This window comes from Oncorhynchus nerka, linkage group LG26 (assembly GCF_034236695.1).
Source record: "Oncorhynchus nerka isolate Pitt River linkage group LG26, Oner_Uvic_2.0, whole genome shotgun sequence".
NCBI classification, from domain to species: domain Eukaryota; kingdom Metazoa; phylum Chordata; class Actinopteri; order Salmoniformes; family Salmonidae; genus Oncorhynchus; species Oncorhynchus nerka.
The window spans coordinates 42,315,488-42,332,975 of record NC_088421.1 but is presented as its reverse complement, the minus strand read 5'-3'; the positions used below and the strand labels follow the sequence as shown (position 1 = coordinate 42,332,975).

The window sequence follows — 17,488 nt, the reverse complement described above, 5'->3', positions numbered from 1 at the left end:
TGGAACACTACAATGTATTGGCTAGCGTGTTAGTGGAACACTACAATGTATTGGCTAGCGTGTTAGTGGAACACTACAATGTATTGGCTAGTGTGTTAGTGGAACACTACAATGTATTGGCTAGCGTGTATGTATTGGCTAGCGTGTTAGTGGAACACTACAATGTATTGGCTAGCGTGTATGTACTGGCTAGCGTGTTAGTGGAACACTACAATGTATTGGCTAGCGTGTTAGTGGAACACTACAATGTATTGGCTAGCGTGTTAGTGGAACACTACAATGTATTGGCTAGCGTGTTAGTGGAACACTACAATGTATTGGCTAGCGTGTTAGTGGAACACTACAATGTATTGGCTAGCGTGTATGTATTGGCTAGCGTGTTAGTGGAACACTACAATGTATTGGCTAGCGTGTATGTACTGGCTAGCGTGTTAGTGGAACACTACAATGTATTGGCTAGCGTGTTAGTGGAACACTACAATGTATTGGCTAGCGTGTTAGTGGAACACTACAATGTATTGGCTAGCGTGTTAGTGGAACACTACAATGTATTAGCTAGCGTGTTACTGGAACACTACAATGTATTGGCTAGCGTGTGTGTTGTAATAGTGCAATAGAGCAGTGTTCAGTTAGGATTCAGTTAGGAATTCAACATGAAATTCCATCCAGGACTACGTTGGAAACAAGTTGAATCTATTTAACATGTTGGTCCCTTGTTGTATTGTTGTTAAAGACAGGAAGCTGTAATAGTCTAGAATGTGTCGGCCAACAGAGAGATCTTATCAGTACCAAGACCATCCATCCCTGGAATATCACCTCCAAACCCGAGGAAAACAATCAACATCACTTTGTTATTATAGAACATTATTAGAACGACCAGATCATCTTGTCACTGTTGAGGTTGTATGGCTGAACAGGAATTGTATCACACTGTATATTCAAATCATTACTCTAATCATTATTTCTCCACCAGTGGTGGCTAGTGGGCAGAGATATCAGAGGATCAGCTCATTGTAATCAACTACATTTCAGCCATTAGAATAGGCCTGTACTCCTATATCTTCACCCAGCAGCCTCCTCTGTTCTCTAACCACAAAAGCATTGAGTACCACCGAATTACCTTGTATAGAAATCAAATGAAAAGTGCTGGAGTCAGGTCTAGTGGTAACACTGCTGACTGGAATAGTGCTGGAGTCAGGTCTAGTGGTAACACTGCTGACTGTAATAGTGCTGGGGTCAGGTCTATTGATAACACTGCTGACTGGAATAGTGCTGGAGTCCGGTCTAGTGGTAACACTGCTGACTGGAATAGTGCTGGGGTCAGGTCTATTGATAACACTGCTGACTGGAATAGTGCTGGGGTCAGGTCTATTGATAACACTGCTGACTGGAATAGTGCTGGAGTCCGGTCTAGTGGTAACACTGCTGACTAGAATCGTGCTGGAGTCAGGTCTAGTGGTAACACTGCTGACTGGAATAGTGCTGGGGTCAGGTCTATTGATAACACTGCTGACTGGAATAGTGCTGGAGTCCGGTCTAGTGGTAACACTGCTGACTAGAATAGTGCTGGAGTAAGGTCTAGTGGTAACACTGCTGACTAGAATAGTGCTGGAGTCAGGTCTAGTGGTAACACTGCTGACTAGAATAGTGCTGGACTCAGGTCTAGTGGTAACACTGCTGACTAGAAGAGTGCTGGAGTCAGGTCTAGTGGTAACACTGCTGACTCCAGATCACACACAGACCCACTGGAGATGGGGTTACTAATCCTGCCTCAGCCCCTACTCTCTGTCACCCTCTCTACCTTACCACTGTCACTGACCTTAAACAATACAATATGAAAAAATCTATATGTAAAATCTATAAATAAATCAGAGATAAAATTAGAAATACATTTGGAAATGTTTAGAAATCTTTATTTTAGAACTAAATCAAATGAATAGTGATTCATCCAATGACCCCCCTCTTTATGGGCTTGCTTTTAAACTGTAGAGTATAACTGTCACGCCCTGACCTTAGAGAGACGTTTTGTTGCTCTATTTGGTTAGGTCAGGGTGTGATTTGGGGTGGGCATTCTATGTTGTATATTTCTTGGTTTTTGGCCGACCATGGTTCCCAATCAGAGGCAGCTGTCTATCATTGTCTCTGATTGGGAATCATACTTAGGCAGCCCTTTTTCCCACTTTCAGGTGTGGGATCTTGTTTTGGTATAGTTGCCTTGTGCACTGCAATAATGCACGTTCATTATATTCTTTGTTGTTTTTGTTGTAAGTTTCACTATTAAAGAATGTGGAACTCTACGCACACTGCGCCTTGGTCCGATCCTTTCAAGGAACCTAACAGTAACTCTGTTTGAACTTGGGGGGCCCCTTGGTTGGGGAGCGAGGACAGGTGGCTGATGGTTCCCAGGTTATTCATGGTTCTGTTGGTCTGTGTGGGGACACTGGGTCTGTAGACTGTCTGTCTGTGGTGGTTTCTGGTTTGGTTACACTGATGGAATGTAGACGAGATGTCAGGTATCTTGTATAGTTTGAATAAATATCTATGGCGCTTAATATAATTCATTTGGATGAGATGGGGCATCTCAAGAGATCTAATCTGAAAAATGTCAAATAAATAACTAAATATAATCCCTCTCATAGCCCTTTAAACTGTTCTAAACTAGTCACTCTTACCTCCACTGAATCATATATTAGTGTCACAGACATATAACCCCCACACACAGTTCTGAGAGGAGATAAAATAACCTCTACATTTACATGAAGCTATAAATAAGGAGAGGAGGGGAAGCAGGTGTTCTGGGGGAACAACACATCACTGCCTGTAACTCAGTGTCAGAACACGTTCCTGGTGATTGACTCTGATAACTAGAGATAGTAGACATGAAACTATCAGCTGGTCTTTGGGTGGGACTGAACCCAGTGGTCACAGACAGCTGTTCCTGTTGTAAAGTACATGTAGATCTTTCCTCAGTCATTATTGGTGGTCCTACGTCCTCCTCTGGTGGACTTTAACTGACCTGGAGCTTCTATTCTGATCACTGATGCAGAATGTGAAACACAGAATGTGAAACACAACATGACATGACTCTATATGTTGGACCAATCCTAACTTCCACTTATGATACTTCAGAATTTTGGCAATGAGGCCCTTTATATACTTCCCCAGAGTCAGATGGACTTGTTCATACCATTTGTTTGTCTCTGTGTCCAGTTTGAAGGAAGTTAAGAGTTAGTTTAGTCAGTCAATGTTAACTAGTGTTTCCCATAGACTTCCAGTCATTGTTCTATCTTCATCTGACTCTGGGGAAGTAGATAAAGGACCTCACTGAATGTTTACTTAGTCATGGACTGATGTCAGTGGGAGACTAAGTGAAGGTCAGACCTGTACAGTTGTAATTTAATGCTGAAATGATTCTGAGTACAACATCTAATGTTAATACTAGAGAACAGTTTAAAACCATGTAATAATGACATCTTCAAACTCTCTAAACATTGACCTGGAGGCCGTGGTTCTAGTCTGATATACCTGTCACGTTGGTATAAAGGGATTGGGAGACAGGTGCAGGAATGTGTAATAGTTTTTAAAATTCCTACCCAAATGACAGCGTGCCATGTACAGGCACGGGGACGAAGACCAAACAAACACCTATACAAAACCCAGGGTACAAACACTTGTTCTTTAGAATGTTCTTTATTGAATATCCACAATACAGCAAAGCTCTAACTATTCCTTTATCATTAGTAATTCAACTCATTTCACAATAGTAGAGAGATCTAGTCATCATGACAGTATTTCAGATGTTATGTTCTAGAGAACATGATGCTGGTACAGTGAATGCATCAATAGTAACTTGTGATGACAAACAGCCCTCAACAACTATTTGACATTACATTGGTTATGGTCATACTGCATTCAGACTTCAGCCCAATATCATCCATGTTGTTAGGATTTTAACTTCTATATTTAACAGCAAAGCAAAGATCAAAACATCACTTAACAGTTCTAATGAAATAACAGCTGCACTCATTCTGAAGCATTAACAAACTACCAGTTGTATTGATTGTCTGAAACTATTGATTTACAGACTACAACTAGTCTTTCTGATCTCTTTCTCAGAGAATGTTGACCCCAACGACACTTTACATGTGAACACCACGTCCCTGTCCCAGTCTGCAGTCTGAATGGTCAGATAGCTGCTGATCCTGAAGGTGTTGTCTGGTTGCTGCTCAGCAGGGCTGGTAGAAACATCTTCTGTCACTGATTCACCGCTAGACATCCAGCTGACATCTGCCAACCCCTTGGATCTCTGAGACAGGTCACTAGTCAGACACACCAGTGTTGCTCTGCTGGACTTGAGGTCTTCAGTGGATGGAGGGAACAGAGTCACAGCAGGTGTAGCCAGATCTCCATCTGTAGAAAGTAGTCAACGGATGGGAGGAGAACAAAACACAATGGATACCAGTTTATATTTCAGTACATGTGGGTATCATTACCAAAACACCTGCATTAAGAGGAAACGGATGGGATGAGAACAAAACACAATGGATACCAGTTTATATTTCAGTACATGTGGGTATCATTACCAAAACACCTGCATTAAGAGGAAACGGATGGGATGAGAACAAAACACAATGGATAAGTTTATATTTCAGTACATGTGGGTATCATTACCAAAACACCTGCATTAAGAGGAAACGGATGGGAGGAGAACAAAACACAATGGATACCAGTTTATATTTCAGTACATGTGGGTATCATTACCAAAACACCTGCATTAAGAGGAAACGGATGCAGTAATTAAATAGAGAACTGCTCTTCATGATGTTTACAATGATACTGATAGAAGGAAACATACGGTGTTTAGGTTTTAAAATGAGAGACAGAGCAATTTATTAATACATTACACAGCTCTGGAAGACTAAAAGGCTAAAAGATGAACGAAATGTGGACATTTTAAATGTAAAATTCAAATAATTCACAAGCAAATGGGATTTAAAAAATATATATAAATATTTGTCTAAGATATTGAGCTGGATGAAATTTCTGGAGATGAAAGATCTCCTTTATATTGAGTTATATAGACAACAGAAACACAAGATATTCATGATTAAACACTTTGAGATGAAAGATCTCCTTTACATTGAGTTATACAGACAACAGAAACACAAGATATTCATGATTAAACACTTTGAGATGAAAGATCTCCTTTACATTGAGTTATACAGACAACAGAAACACAAGATATTCATGATTACACACTTTGAGATGAAAGATCTCCTTTACATTGAGTTATACAGACAACAGAAACACAAGATATTCATGATTACACATGAACAGAGCAGACCAACCAGAGACATTAACACAGTCATCAAACTGTTTCATAAGTCTACAAACATAGGAGACAGGATTAAAGCAGGTGCAAAATATTAAATCAGTGAATATAAATTACATTTGATTAAATAAATATTTAAAATATATATATATATATATATATATATATATATATATCTGACCAACAGTATATTAGCAACAAGACCTATTCTGTAGATTAAAACATTAGAAGGGGACTCACCAGTAACAATGAGCTTGGTTCCTGGTCCGAATACCACAGTGATTCAGTTTGTATACACGGCCGTACAATAACCTCCCCACTCTCTACTGAGAGGACAGGAACTGAAACATCCCATCCAGACAGAGCTTCACTCTCTCTACTGAGAGGACAGGAACTGAACCATCCCATTCAGACAGAGCTTCATTCTCTCTACTGAGAGGACAGGAACTGAAACATCCCATCCAGACAGAGCTTCACTCTCTCTACTGAGAGGACAGGAACTGAAACATCCCATCCAGACAGAGATTCACTCTCTCTACTGAGAGGACAGGAACTGAAACATCCCATTCAGACAGAGCTTCACTCTCTCTACTGAGAGGACAGGAACTGAAACATCCCATCCAGACAGAGCTTCACTCTCTCTACTGAGAGGACAGGAACTGAACCATCCCATTCAGACAGAGCTTCACTCTCTCTACTGAGAGGACAGGAACTGAACCATCCCATTAAGACAGAGCTTCACTCTCTCTACTGAGAGGACAGAAACTGAAACATCCCATCCAGACAGAGCTTCACTCTCTCTACTGAGAGGACAGGAACTGAAACATCCCATCCAGACAGAGATTCACTCTCTCTACTGAGAGGACAGGAACTGAAACATCCCATTCAGACAGAGCTTCACTCTCTCTACTGAGAGGACAGGAACTGAAACATCCCATCCAGACAGAGCTTCACTCTCTCTACTGAGAGGACAGGAACTGAAACATCCCATTCAGACAGAACTTCACTCTCTCTACTGAGAGGACAGGAACTGAAACATCCCATTCAGACAGAGCTTCACTCTCTCTATTGAGAGGACAGGAACTGAAACATCCCATTCAGACAGAGCTTCACTCTCTCTACTGAGAGGACAGGAACTGAAACATCCCATTCAGACAGAGCTTTACTCTCTCTACTGAGAGGACAGGAACTGAAACATCCCATTCAGACAGAGCTTCACTCTCCCTACTGAGAGGACAGGAACTGAACCATCCCATTCAGACAGAGCTTCACTCTCTCTACTGAGAGGACAGGAACTGAACCATCCCATTCAGACAGAGCTTCACTCTCACTACTGAGAGGACAGGAACTGTACCATCCCATTCAGACAGAGCTTCACTCATTCTACTGAGAGGACAGGAACTGAAACATCCCATTCAGACTGAGCTTCACTCTCACTACAAAACATCTCAGGCTTTTCTAGAGTTTCTCTCTATGAAGTAACAGTATATTGTATAGCATCATATTCTGCTGTTGGTGTCTGGTCCTTTTAAATCCATCAGTTAAAGCAATATCCATATGATGCAGTCTTCACTTGATGATGATATGATGATGATGATGATTACATCAAGAATGGATAAATCTCTTTTCACAATCGTTTTATAATCTTGTTGACATGGTTCTTCCATTTCCAGGTCTCCCATTGTGTTATGTATATAGTGTTATACTAATCACTGATCAACTGCTGTTTCTTAGAGTTCACCCCTCTACCATGAAGCAGAAGTGAGTGTATTTGGGGAGGAGGTTTTTGTCATAGTGTATGTCATTGTGATGCCCACTCGCCAACATAGTAGTCTTTTGTTTTACAGTAATACACTGCTGAGTCTTCCTCCTCCACATTGTTAATAATCAAACTATAATCAGATATAGACTGATGATTAGATGTGAATTTAGGAGAGGAGAAACCAGAACCATATTTTACAGAGGTCCAATTGTAGTAGTACCACTGTAAAACATACTGAGGAACTCCTCCTGGAACCTGTTTATACCAATGAGCACTATTATCAACAGTCCCCAGGTTACAGTCCAGAGAGGCCGTCTCTCCTTTCCTCACCGTCACAACAGGAGGCTTCTGTGTCACCACAGTCACACCACTGACACCTGGGAAATAAGAAGATGACATGAAGTTAAGAGAAACATACAGACTCATTATTAATAAACCAGGAAGTAAAACCTCCAGGAAGTCAGACTCCTTACATGTTAGAGCAGTGATGAGAGTGCAGAGTGTCCCCAGCATGTTGTCAGTGTGAGGTGTGAACGGCCCTTACTGTCCAGCTGAGAGATGAGCAGGGTTGGAGTGTGAGGAGAGGAGAGGCTGCAGGACCCACCTATAAGGAGACAGACATGGGGGACCAGAGGGAGGGGCCTCTACAGTTAACCAATCACCAAGCCAGGGAGGACCAGAGGGAGGGGCCTCTACAGTTAACCAATCACCAAGCCAGGGAGGACCAGAGGGAGGGGCCTCTACAATCACTAGCTACTCTCATAGTTGATTGACATGTCTGGGGGTTAACAGACTTCCACAATTCTAATAATACTATTATAATTATTAATCTTTACTGTAAACACACTGACCTACAAGTCACTGTGAATGTGTCCCAACTATTTAACTAAAGGGCCAGTATGATAAACTAACTCAAATCTATTTGTTCTGCTTTTGACTCTGCACCATCCTCTACACTCATCACAGCTTCATTATATAATGCATTGTATTTATATCCTCCATTATATAATCCATGATGTTTATAACCTCCATTATATAATCCATGATGTTTATATTAATCACCACATATCCTCTACCCTCCTCCATTATATAATCCATGATGTTTATATCCTCCATTATATAATCCATGATGTTTATATTAATCACTACATATCCTCTACCCTCCTCCATTATATAATCCATGATGTTTATATTAATCACCACATATCCTCTACCCTCCTCCATTATATAATCCATGATGTTTATATTAATCACTACATATCCTCTACCCTCCTCCATTATATAATCCATGATGTTTATATTAATCACTACATATCCTCTACCCTCCTCCATTATATAATCCATGATGTTTATATTAATCACCACATATCCTCTACCCTCCTCCATTATATAATCCATGATGTTTATATTAATCACCACATATCCTCTACCCTCCTCCATTATATAATCCATGATGTTTATATTAATCACCACATATCCTCTCCTCCATTATATAATCCATGATGTTTATATTAATCACCACATATCCTCTACCCTCCTCCATTATATAATCCATGATGTTTATATTAATCACCACATATCCTCTACCCTCCTCCATTATATAATCCATGATGTTTATATTAATCACTCCTTACATATCCTCTACCCTCCTCCATTAAGATGATGAATTAATCAGACTCCTTTAATATAATCAATTTACTGTTAATCACCACATATCCTAATTATATAAATGTATGTTTTATATTAATCACCACATATCCTCTACCCTCCTCCATTATATAATCCATGATGTTTATAACCTCCATTATATAATCCATGATGTTTATATTAATCACTACATATCCTCTACCCTCCTCCATTATATAATCCATGATGTTTATATCCTCCATTATATAATCCATGATGTTTATATTAATCACCACATATCCTCTACCCTCCTCCATTATATAATCCATGATGTTTATATTAATCACTACATATCCTCTACCCTCCTCCATTATATAATCCATGATGTTTATATTAATCACCACATATCCTCTACCCTCCTCCATTATATAATCCATGATGTTTATATCCTCCATTATATAATCCATGATGTTTATATTAATCACTACATATCCTCTACCTGTCACGACTTCCGCCGAAGTCGGTTCCTCTCCTTGTTCGGGCGGCGTTCTGCGGTCGAAGTCCCCGACCGTCTAGCCATCGCTGATCCTCTTTTCATTTTCCATTGGTTTTGTCTGGTCTTGTATCACACCTGGTTCCAATCCCATTCATTCCATGTCGTGCCATTAACCCTCTGTTCCCCCTCATTGTCCTTGTCTGTGATTGTTTGTTTGTAAGCTATGTGCAAGATATGTTCTGACGGGTTTTGTACCCACTTGTATTATTTTGTATATTTTGTTTTCAGAGTTTTTGAGAACTTATTAAACTGCTCCGTTTTATACCAAGTTCGATCTCCTGCGCCTGACTTCCCTGCCACCAGCACTCACCCTTACAGAATCACCGACTGCATGTGGAGTCAGCAGGAGCAGGTACCCCGGGTATAGGGGTGGAGGAACGCGTCCGGGGGCACGCAGCAATGCTTCACCATCTTGGCATCGCCATAGACAGGGGGGGGGGGGGTACTGTCACACCCTGACCTTAGAGAGCCGTTTTATTTCTCTATTTGGTTAGGTCAGGGTGTGATTTGGGATGGGCATTCTATGTTGTATATTTATTTGTTTTTGGCCGAGTATGGTTCCCAATCAGAGGCAGCTGTCTATCGTTGTCTCTCATTGGGAATCATACTTAGGCAGCCCTTATTCCCACTTTCAGGTGTGGGATCTTGTTTTGGTATAGTTGCCTTGTGCACTGCAATAATGCACGTTCGTTATATTCTTTGTTGTTTTTGTTGTAAGTTTCACTATTAAAGAATGTGATTCTCTACGCACGCTGCGCCTTGGTCCGATCCTTTCAACGAACCTAACAGTAACTCTGTTTGAACTTGGGGGGCCCCTTGGTTGGGGAGCGAGGACAGGTGGCTGATGGTGCCCAGGTTATTCATGGTTCTGTTGGTCTGTGTGGGGACACTGGGTCTGTAGACTGTCTGTCTGTGGTGGTTTCTGGTTTGGTTACACGGATGGAATGTAGACGAGATGTCAGGTATTTTGTATAGTTTTAATAAATATCTATGGTGCTTAATATAATTAATTTGGTTGAGATGGGGCATCTCAAAAAATCTAATCTAAAAAATGTCAAATAAATAACTAAATATAATCCCTCTCATAGCCCTTTAAACTGTTCTAAACTAGGCACTCTTACCTCCACTGAATTTGGGGCGGCAGGGTAGCCTAGTGGTTAGAGCGTTGGACTAGTAACCAGAAAGTTGCAACCCCCGAGCTGACAAGGTACAAATCTGTCGTTCTGCCCCTGAACAGGCAGTTAACCCACTGTTCCTAGGCCGTCATTGAAAATAAGAATCTGTTCTTAACTGACTTGCCTAGTTAAATAAAGGTAAAATTAAATATATTAGTGCCACAGACATATAACCCCCACCACACAGTTCTGAGAGGAGATAAAATAACCTCTTCATTTACATGAAGCTATGAATAAGGAGAGGAGGGGAAGCAGGTGTCCTGGGGGAGAAAGAGAGCAACACATCACTGCCTGTAACTCAGTGTCAGAACTAGAACATGTTCCTGGTGAATGACTCTGATAACTAGAGATAGTGGACATGAAACCACCAGCTGGTCTTTGGGTGGGACTGAAACCAGTGGTCTACAGACAGCTGTTCCTGTTGTAAAGTACATGTAGATCTTTCCTCAGTCATGATTGGTGGTCCTACGTCCTCCTCTGGTGGACTTTGACTGACCTGGAGCTTCTATTCTGATCACTGATGCAGAATGTGAAACACAGAATGTGAAACACAACATGACATGACTCTATATGTTGGACCAATCCTAACTTCCACTTATGATACTTCAGAATTTTGGCAATGAGGCCCTTTATATACTTCCCCAGAGTCAGATGGACTTGTTCATACCATTTGTTTGTCTCTGTGTCCAGTTTGAAGGAAGTTAGAGTTAGTTTAGTCAGTCAATGTTAACTAGTGTTTCCCATAGACTTCCAGTCATTGTTCTATCTTCATCTGACTCTGGGGAAGTAGATAAAGGACCTCACTGAGTGTTTACTTAGTCATGGACTGATGTCAGTGGGAGACTAAGTGAAGGTCAGACCTGTACAGTTGTAATTTAATGCTGAAATGATTCTGAGTACAACATCTAATGTTAATACTAGAGAACAGTTTATACCATGTAATAATGACAGCTTCAAACTCTCTAAACATTGACCTGGAGGCCGTGGTTCTAGTCTGATATACCTGTCATGTTGGTATAAAGGGATTGGGAGACAGGTGCAGGAATGTGTAATAGTATTTTTATTCATACCCAAATTACAGCGTGCTATGTACCAAAACAACACAGCACAGGTATTCACACGAACCAACAGACATTGTAACAATAATCGACAGCCCAATGGTGAACCAAAGGGCAAACATACAATTACTAATCATTGGGAAATGGGCACCAGGTGTGGTTAATCAACAGTTCTGGAGGGAACCGTGACAATACCTGGATCCTTCTCCTTCTCTCAGCCTAAGTTCTGTCACTTTCTCTCCCTCCTCTGTGTCTCCAAGGGTCCCTGGTTCCACTCCATCCTCCTCCATCTTGGTTCAATAGTTTCCAGATTCCACCTCATTAAAATGCTGTGAAAAATTCAGCCTACATTTCTATCATATTAACCACAGGCTTTTCAATGTAAGGCTACAGTCAACTGTTAGGTCATCTCTGGTTGGTCAGAATCCTTGTTATGATAGTAAACCTGGTAAGGATTCTGGGCTCCTCTGTCTTGGTTCAATTGAAATAGTCATTATCCAGATTCAATCATGTAGAGCTGCTAACACTGATGTTCATCAACATGCTCTAATAGAGTTCAGTTAAACTCCCCTCATGTAGAGCTGCTAACACTGATGTTCATCAACATGCTCTAATAGAGATCAGTTAAACTCCCCTCATGTAGAGCTGCTAACACTGATGTTCATCAACATGCTCTAATAGAGATCAGTTAAACTCCCCTCATGTAGAGCTGCTAACACTGATGTTCATCAACATGCTCTAATAGAGATCAGTTAAACTCCCCTCATGTAGAGCTGCTAACACTTGATGCTCATCAACATGCTCTAATAGAGTTCAGTTAAACTCCCCCTCATGTAGAGCTGCTAACACTGATGTTCATCAACATGCTCTAATACAAACACTGGTTCTTTAGAATGTTCTTTATTGAATATCCACAATACAGCAAAGCTCTAACTATTCCTCCATTAATCATTAGTAATTCAACTCATTTCACAATAGTAGAGAGATCTAGTCATCATGACAGTGTTTCAGATGTTATGTTCTAGAGAACATGATGCTGGTACAGTGAATGCATCAATAGTAACTTGTGATGACAAACAGCCCTCAACAACTATTTGACATTACATTGGTTATGGTCATACTGCATTCAGACTTCAGCCCAATATCATCCATGTTGTTAGGATTTTAACTTCTATATTTAACAGCAAAGCAAAGATCAAAACATCACTTAACAGTTCTAATGAAATAACAGCTGCACTCATTCTGAAGCATTAACAAACTACCAGTTGTATTGATTGTCTGAAACTATTGATTTACAGACTACAACTAGTCTTTCTGATCTCTTTCTCAGAGAATGTTGACCCCAACGACACTTTACATGTGAACACCACGTCCTTGTCCCAGTCTGCAGTCTGAATGGTCAGATAGCTGCTGATCCTGAAGGTGTTGTCTGGTTGCTGCTCAGCAGGGCTGGTAGAAACATCTTCTGTCACTGATTCACCACTAGACATCCAGCTGACATCTGCCAACCCCTTGGATCTCTGAGACAGGTCACTAGTCAGACACACCAGTGTTGCTCTGCTGGACTTGAGGTCTTCAGTGGATGGAGGGAACAGAGTCACAGCAGGTGTAGCCAGATCTCCATCTGTAGAAAGTAGTCAACGGATGGGAGGAGAACAAAACACAATGGATACCAGTTTATATTTCAGTTTATATTTCAGTACATGGGATGAGAACAAAACACAATGGATACCAGTTTATCATACATGTGGGTATCATTACAAAACACCTGCATTAAGAGGAAACGGATGGGATGAGAACAAAACACAATGGATAAGTTTATATTTCAGTACATGTGGGTATCATTACCAAAACACCTGCATTAAGAGGAAACGGATGCAGTAATTAAATACAATGAACTGCTTATTCATGATGTTTACAATGATACTGATTAGAAGGAAACATGGGTGTTTAGGTTTTAAACAATGGAGACAGAGCAATTTATTAATACATTACACAAAACTCTGGAAGACTAAACGGATAAAAGATGAAACAAATGTGGACATTTTAAATGTAAATCATACAAATAATTCATTAAGAGGAAATGGGATTTAAAAAACATATATATAAATATTTGTCTAAGATATTGAGCTGGATGAAATTTCTGGAGATGAAAGATCTCCTTTATATTGAGTTATATAGACAACAGAAACACAAGATATTCATGATTAAACACTTTGAGACGAAAGATCTCCTTTAATTGATTCCTTAGAGGGTTTCAGGTGTCTCCGGAAGGTGGTGATTATATAGACAACAGAAACACAAGATATTCAAATTAAACACTTTGAGATGAAAGATCTCCTTTAGCAAATGGAGTTATAAACATACAGAAACATTTGTCAAGATATTGATGATTAAACACTTTGAGATGAAAGATCTCCTTTACATTTACATTTACATTTAAGTTATATAGAGACCTCAGAAACACAAGATATTCATGATTAAACACTTTGAGATGCAAGATCTCCTTATGACATCCAGTTAACAGACAACAGAAACACAAGATATTCATGATTATCCTTCCTGAGATGAAAGATCTGTCTTTACATGGGTTGATTGACAGACAACTGTCCTGGCAAGATATTCATGATTAACCATGAACAGAGCAGACCAACCAGAGACATTTTGACAGGGCTGATCAAACTGTTTCATAAGTGGTACAAAGGCATAGGAGACAGGATTAAAGCAGGTGCAAAATATTAAATCAGTGAATATAAATTACATTTGATTAAATAAATATTTAAAATATATAGGCATAGCACCATGGTCTTGTAGCGGATATATATATCTGACAACTCGGAGCAACAGTATATTAGCAACAAGACCTATTCTGTAGATTAAAACATTAGAAGGGGACTCACCAGTAACAATGAGCTGTGGTTTAATGGCACAGGCAGGGAGCCCACCAACAGTGATTCAGTTTGTAGACAGATGACAAGTGCCTGGAATAGGACCTCCCCTTCCTGTGTGAGGCAGGGTCTCTACTGAGAGGACAGGAACTGAAACATCCCATGTCAGACAGAGCTTCACTCTCAGGATCTACTGAGAGGACAGGAACTGAACCATCCCATTCAGACAGAGCTTCACTCTCTCTACTGAGAGGACAGGAACTGAAACATCCCATCCAGACAGAGCTTCACTCTCTCTACTGAGAGGACAGGAACTGAAACATCCCATCCAGACAGAGCTTCACTCTCTCTACTGAGAGGACAGGAACTGAAACATCCCATTCAGACAGAGCTTCACTCTCTACTGAGAGGACAGGAACTGAAACATCCCATCCAGACAGAGCTTCACTCTCTCTACTGAGAGGACAGGAACTGAACCATCCCATTCAGACAGAGCTTCACTCTCTCTACTGAGAGGACAGGAACTGAAACCATCCCATTGGCAGACAGAGCTTCACTCTGTCTACTGAGAGGACAGAAACTGAAACATCCCATTGTTCCAGACAGAGTTTCACTCTGCTCTACTGAGAGGACAGGAACTGAAACATCCCATTTTGTCAGACAGAGACAATCACTCTCTCTAACTGAGAGGACAGGAACTGAAACATCCCATTCAGACAGAGCTTCACTCTCTCTACTGAGAGGACAGATGAAATGAAAAATCCCATTAAGACAAAGATTCACTCTCTCTACTGAGATACAGGAACTGAAACATCCCATTCAGACAGAGCTTCACTCTCTCTACTGAGAGGACAGGAACTGAAACATCCCATTCAGACAGAGCTTCACTCTCTATTGAGAGGACAGGAACTGAAACATCCCATTTTAGACAGAGCATTCAAAATCTATACTGAGAGGACAGGAACTGAAACATCCCATTCAGACAGAGCTTTACTCTCTCTACTGAGGACAGGAACTGAACCATCCCATTCAGACAGAGCTTCACTCTCTCTACTGAGAGGACAGGAACTGAACCATCCCATTCAGACAGAGCTTCACTCTCACTACTGAGAGGACAGGAACTGAACCATCCCATTCAGACAGAGCTTCACTCTCTACTGAGAGGACAGGAACTGTACCATCCCATTAAGACAGAGCTTCACTCATTCTACTGAGAGGACAGGAACTGAAACATCCCATTCAGACTGAGCTTCACTCTCTACAAAACATCTCAGGCTTTTCTAGAGTTTCTCTCTATGAAGTAACAGTATATTGTATAGCATCATATTCTGCTGTTTGGTGTCTGGTCCTTTTAAATCCATCAGTTAAAGCAATATCCATATGATGCAGTCTTCACTTGATGATGATATGATGATGATGATGATTACATCAAGAATGGATAAATCTCTTTTCACAATCGTTTTATAATCTTGTTGACATGGTTCTTCCATTTCCAGGTCTCCCATTGTGTTATGTATATAGTGTTATACTAATCACTGATCAACTGCTGTTTCTTAGAGTTCACCCCTCTACCATGAAGCAGAAGTGAGTGTATTTGGGGAGGAGGTTTTTGTCATAGTGTATGTCATTGTGATGCCCACTCGCCAACATAGTAGTCTTTTGTTTTACAGTAATACACTGCTGAGTCTTCCTCCTCCACATTGTTAATAATCAAACTATAATCAGATATAGACTGATGATTAGATGTGAATTTAGGAGAGGAGAAACCAGAACCATATTTTACAGAGGTCCAATTGTAGTAGTACCACTGTAAAACATACTGAGGAACTCCTCCTGGAACCTGTTTATACCAATGAGCAGCACTATTCTGAACAGTCCCCAGGTTACAGTCCATAGTGGCCATCTAACCTTTGCTCACTGTTATTACAGACTGACTATCATGGAGGTTGTCTGATACATGGAGTCTTCTGTTAGGACTGAACCTTCTGGAATATCACTTTATCATTCATGCTTTGTGACAACTAGGTGTAATTGTTAATGACAACATTCTAGTAAATGTGTGAAGGGTTTTGTGTAAAACACAAGCATGGAATGTTCTCCTACTGCAGACACACTGGTTCAGGATGACTTGACATTCAGTTAGTGTCTATATTCAGAACATCTGAAAGCAGAAGTGAGTGTAATTGGTGAGGAGGTTTTTGTCATGGTGTATATCACTGTGATACTTCCTCTTTAACAGAGTCATCATATGTATGACAGTAATACACTGCTGAGTCTGTCTCCTCCACAGTGTTAATAATCAAACGATAATCTGATTTAGACTGATGATTAGATGTGAATTTAGGAGAGGAGAAACCAGAGCCATAGGTAGGAGCACTATTAGGGTGGTAGAAAAATAAAACAAACTGAGGAACTCCTCCTGGAACCTGTTTATACCAACGAGCAGCACTATTCTGAACAGTCCCCAGGTTACAGTCCAGAGAGGCCGTGTCTCCTTTCCTTACTGTCACAACAGGAGGCTTCTGTGTCACCACAGTCACACCACTGACACCTGGGAAATAAGAAGATGACATGAAGTAAAGAGAAACATACAGACTCATTATTAATAAACCAGGAAGTAAAACCTCCAGGAAGTCAGACTCCTTACATGTTAGAGCAGTGATGAGAGTGCAGAGTGTCCCAAGCATGTTGTCAGTGTGAGGTGTGAGGGCCCTTACTGTCCAGCTGAGAGATGAGCATCTATTTGGGTCTGCTTTTGAGACTCAGGGACTGGGGGACAGGGAGGGGAGACATGTTAACCAATGCTCTACACTCATCACAGCTTCATTATATAATGCATTGACATGGGGGACCAGATTTAATCACCAAGCCAGGGAGGACCAGATCCTCCATTATATAATTGACATGATGTTTAACAGACCTCCATTCTAATAATACTATTATGTTATTAATCTTTACTGTAAACACACTGACCTATAAGTCACTGTGAATGTGTTAACTATTTAACTAAAGGGCCAGTATGATAAACTAACCACAAATCTATTTATTCTGCTTTTATATTAATCCATCCTCTCCACTCATCACAGCTCCA

At 40.6% G+C, this 17,488-nt stretch overlaps 2 protein-coding genes across 2 annotated transcripts; both read right to left on the bottom strand.

Moving 5' to 3' along the window:
- Positions 1-3,671: 3,671 nt before the first annotated feature.
- On the bottom strand, positions 3,672-7,682 carry LOC135564744 (immunoglobulin lambda-1 light chain-like). Its single transcript, XM_065010735.1, has 4 exons — positions 7,568-7,682; positions 7,144-7,471; positions 5,573-5,604; positions 3,672-4,410 (listed from the first exon to the last, which is right to left on the bottom strand). Exons 1-4 carry the CDS (start codon positions 7,605-7,607, stop codon positions 4,079-4,081), a joined length of 732 nt encoding a protein of 243 aa, XP_064866807.1. The 5' UTR covers positions 7,608-7,682; the 3' UTR covers positions 3,672-4,078.
- Positions 7,683-12,393: 4,711 nt separating this feature from the next.
- Positions 12,394-17,115, bottom strand: LOC135564887 (immunoglobulin lambda-1 light chain-like). Its single transcript, XM_065010969.1, has 4 exons — positions 17,045-17,115; positions 16,614-16,948; positions 14,410-14,422; positions 12,394-13,133 (listed from the first exon to the last, which is right to left on the bottom strand). Exons 1-4 carry the CDS (start codon positions 17,082-17,084, stop codon positions 12,802-12,804), a joined length of 720 nt encoding a protein of 239 aa, XP_064867041.1. The 5' UTR covers positions 17,085-17,115; the 3' UTR covers positions 12,394-12,801.
- Positions 17,116-17,488: the final 373 nt, after the last annotated feature.

What these genes read in the sequence shown, in the direction of transcription:
- LOC135564744 (XM_065010735.1), bottom strand. Translation starts at nt 7,607, where the DNA reads ATGCTGGGGACACTCTGCACTCTCATCACTGCTCTAACAT. An exon ending in TCTCATCACTGCTCTAACAT is followed by an intron (nt 7,472 to 7,567) that starts GTAAGGAGTCTG and finishes CTTATTTCCCAG; the next exon opens with GTGTCAGTGGTGTGACTGTG. An exon ending in AACCAAGCTCATTGTTACTG is followed by an intron (nt 4,411 to 5,572) that starts GTGAGTCCCCTT and finishes TACTTTCTACAG; the next exon opens with ATGGAGATCTGGCTACACCT.
- LOC135564887 (XM_065010969.1), bottom strand. Translation starts at nt 17,084, where the DNA reads ATGCTTGGGACACTCTGCACTCTCATCACTGCTCTAACAT. An exon ending in TCTCATCACTGCTCTAACAT is followed by an intron (nt 16,949 to 17,044) that starts GTAAGGAGTCTG and finishes CTTATTTCCCAG; the next exon opens with GTGTCAGTGGTGTGACTGTG.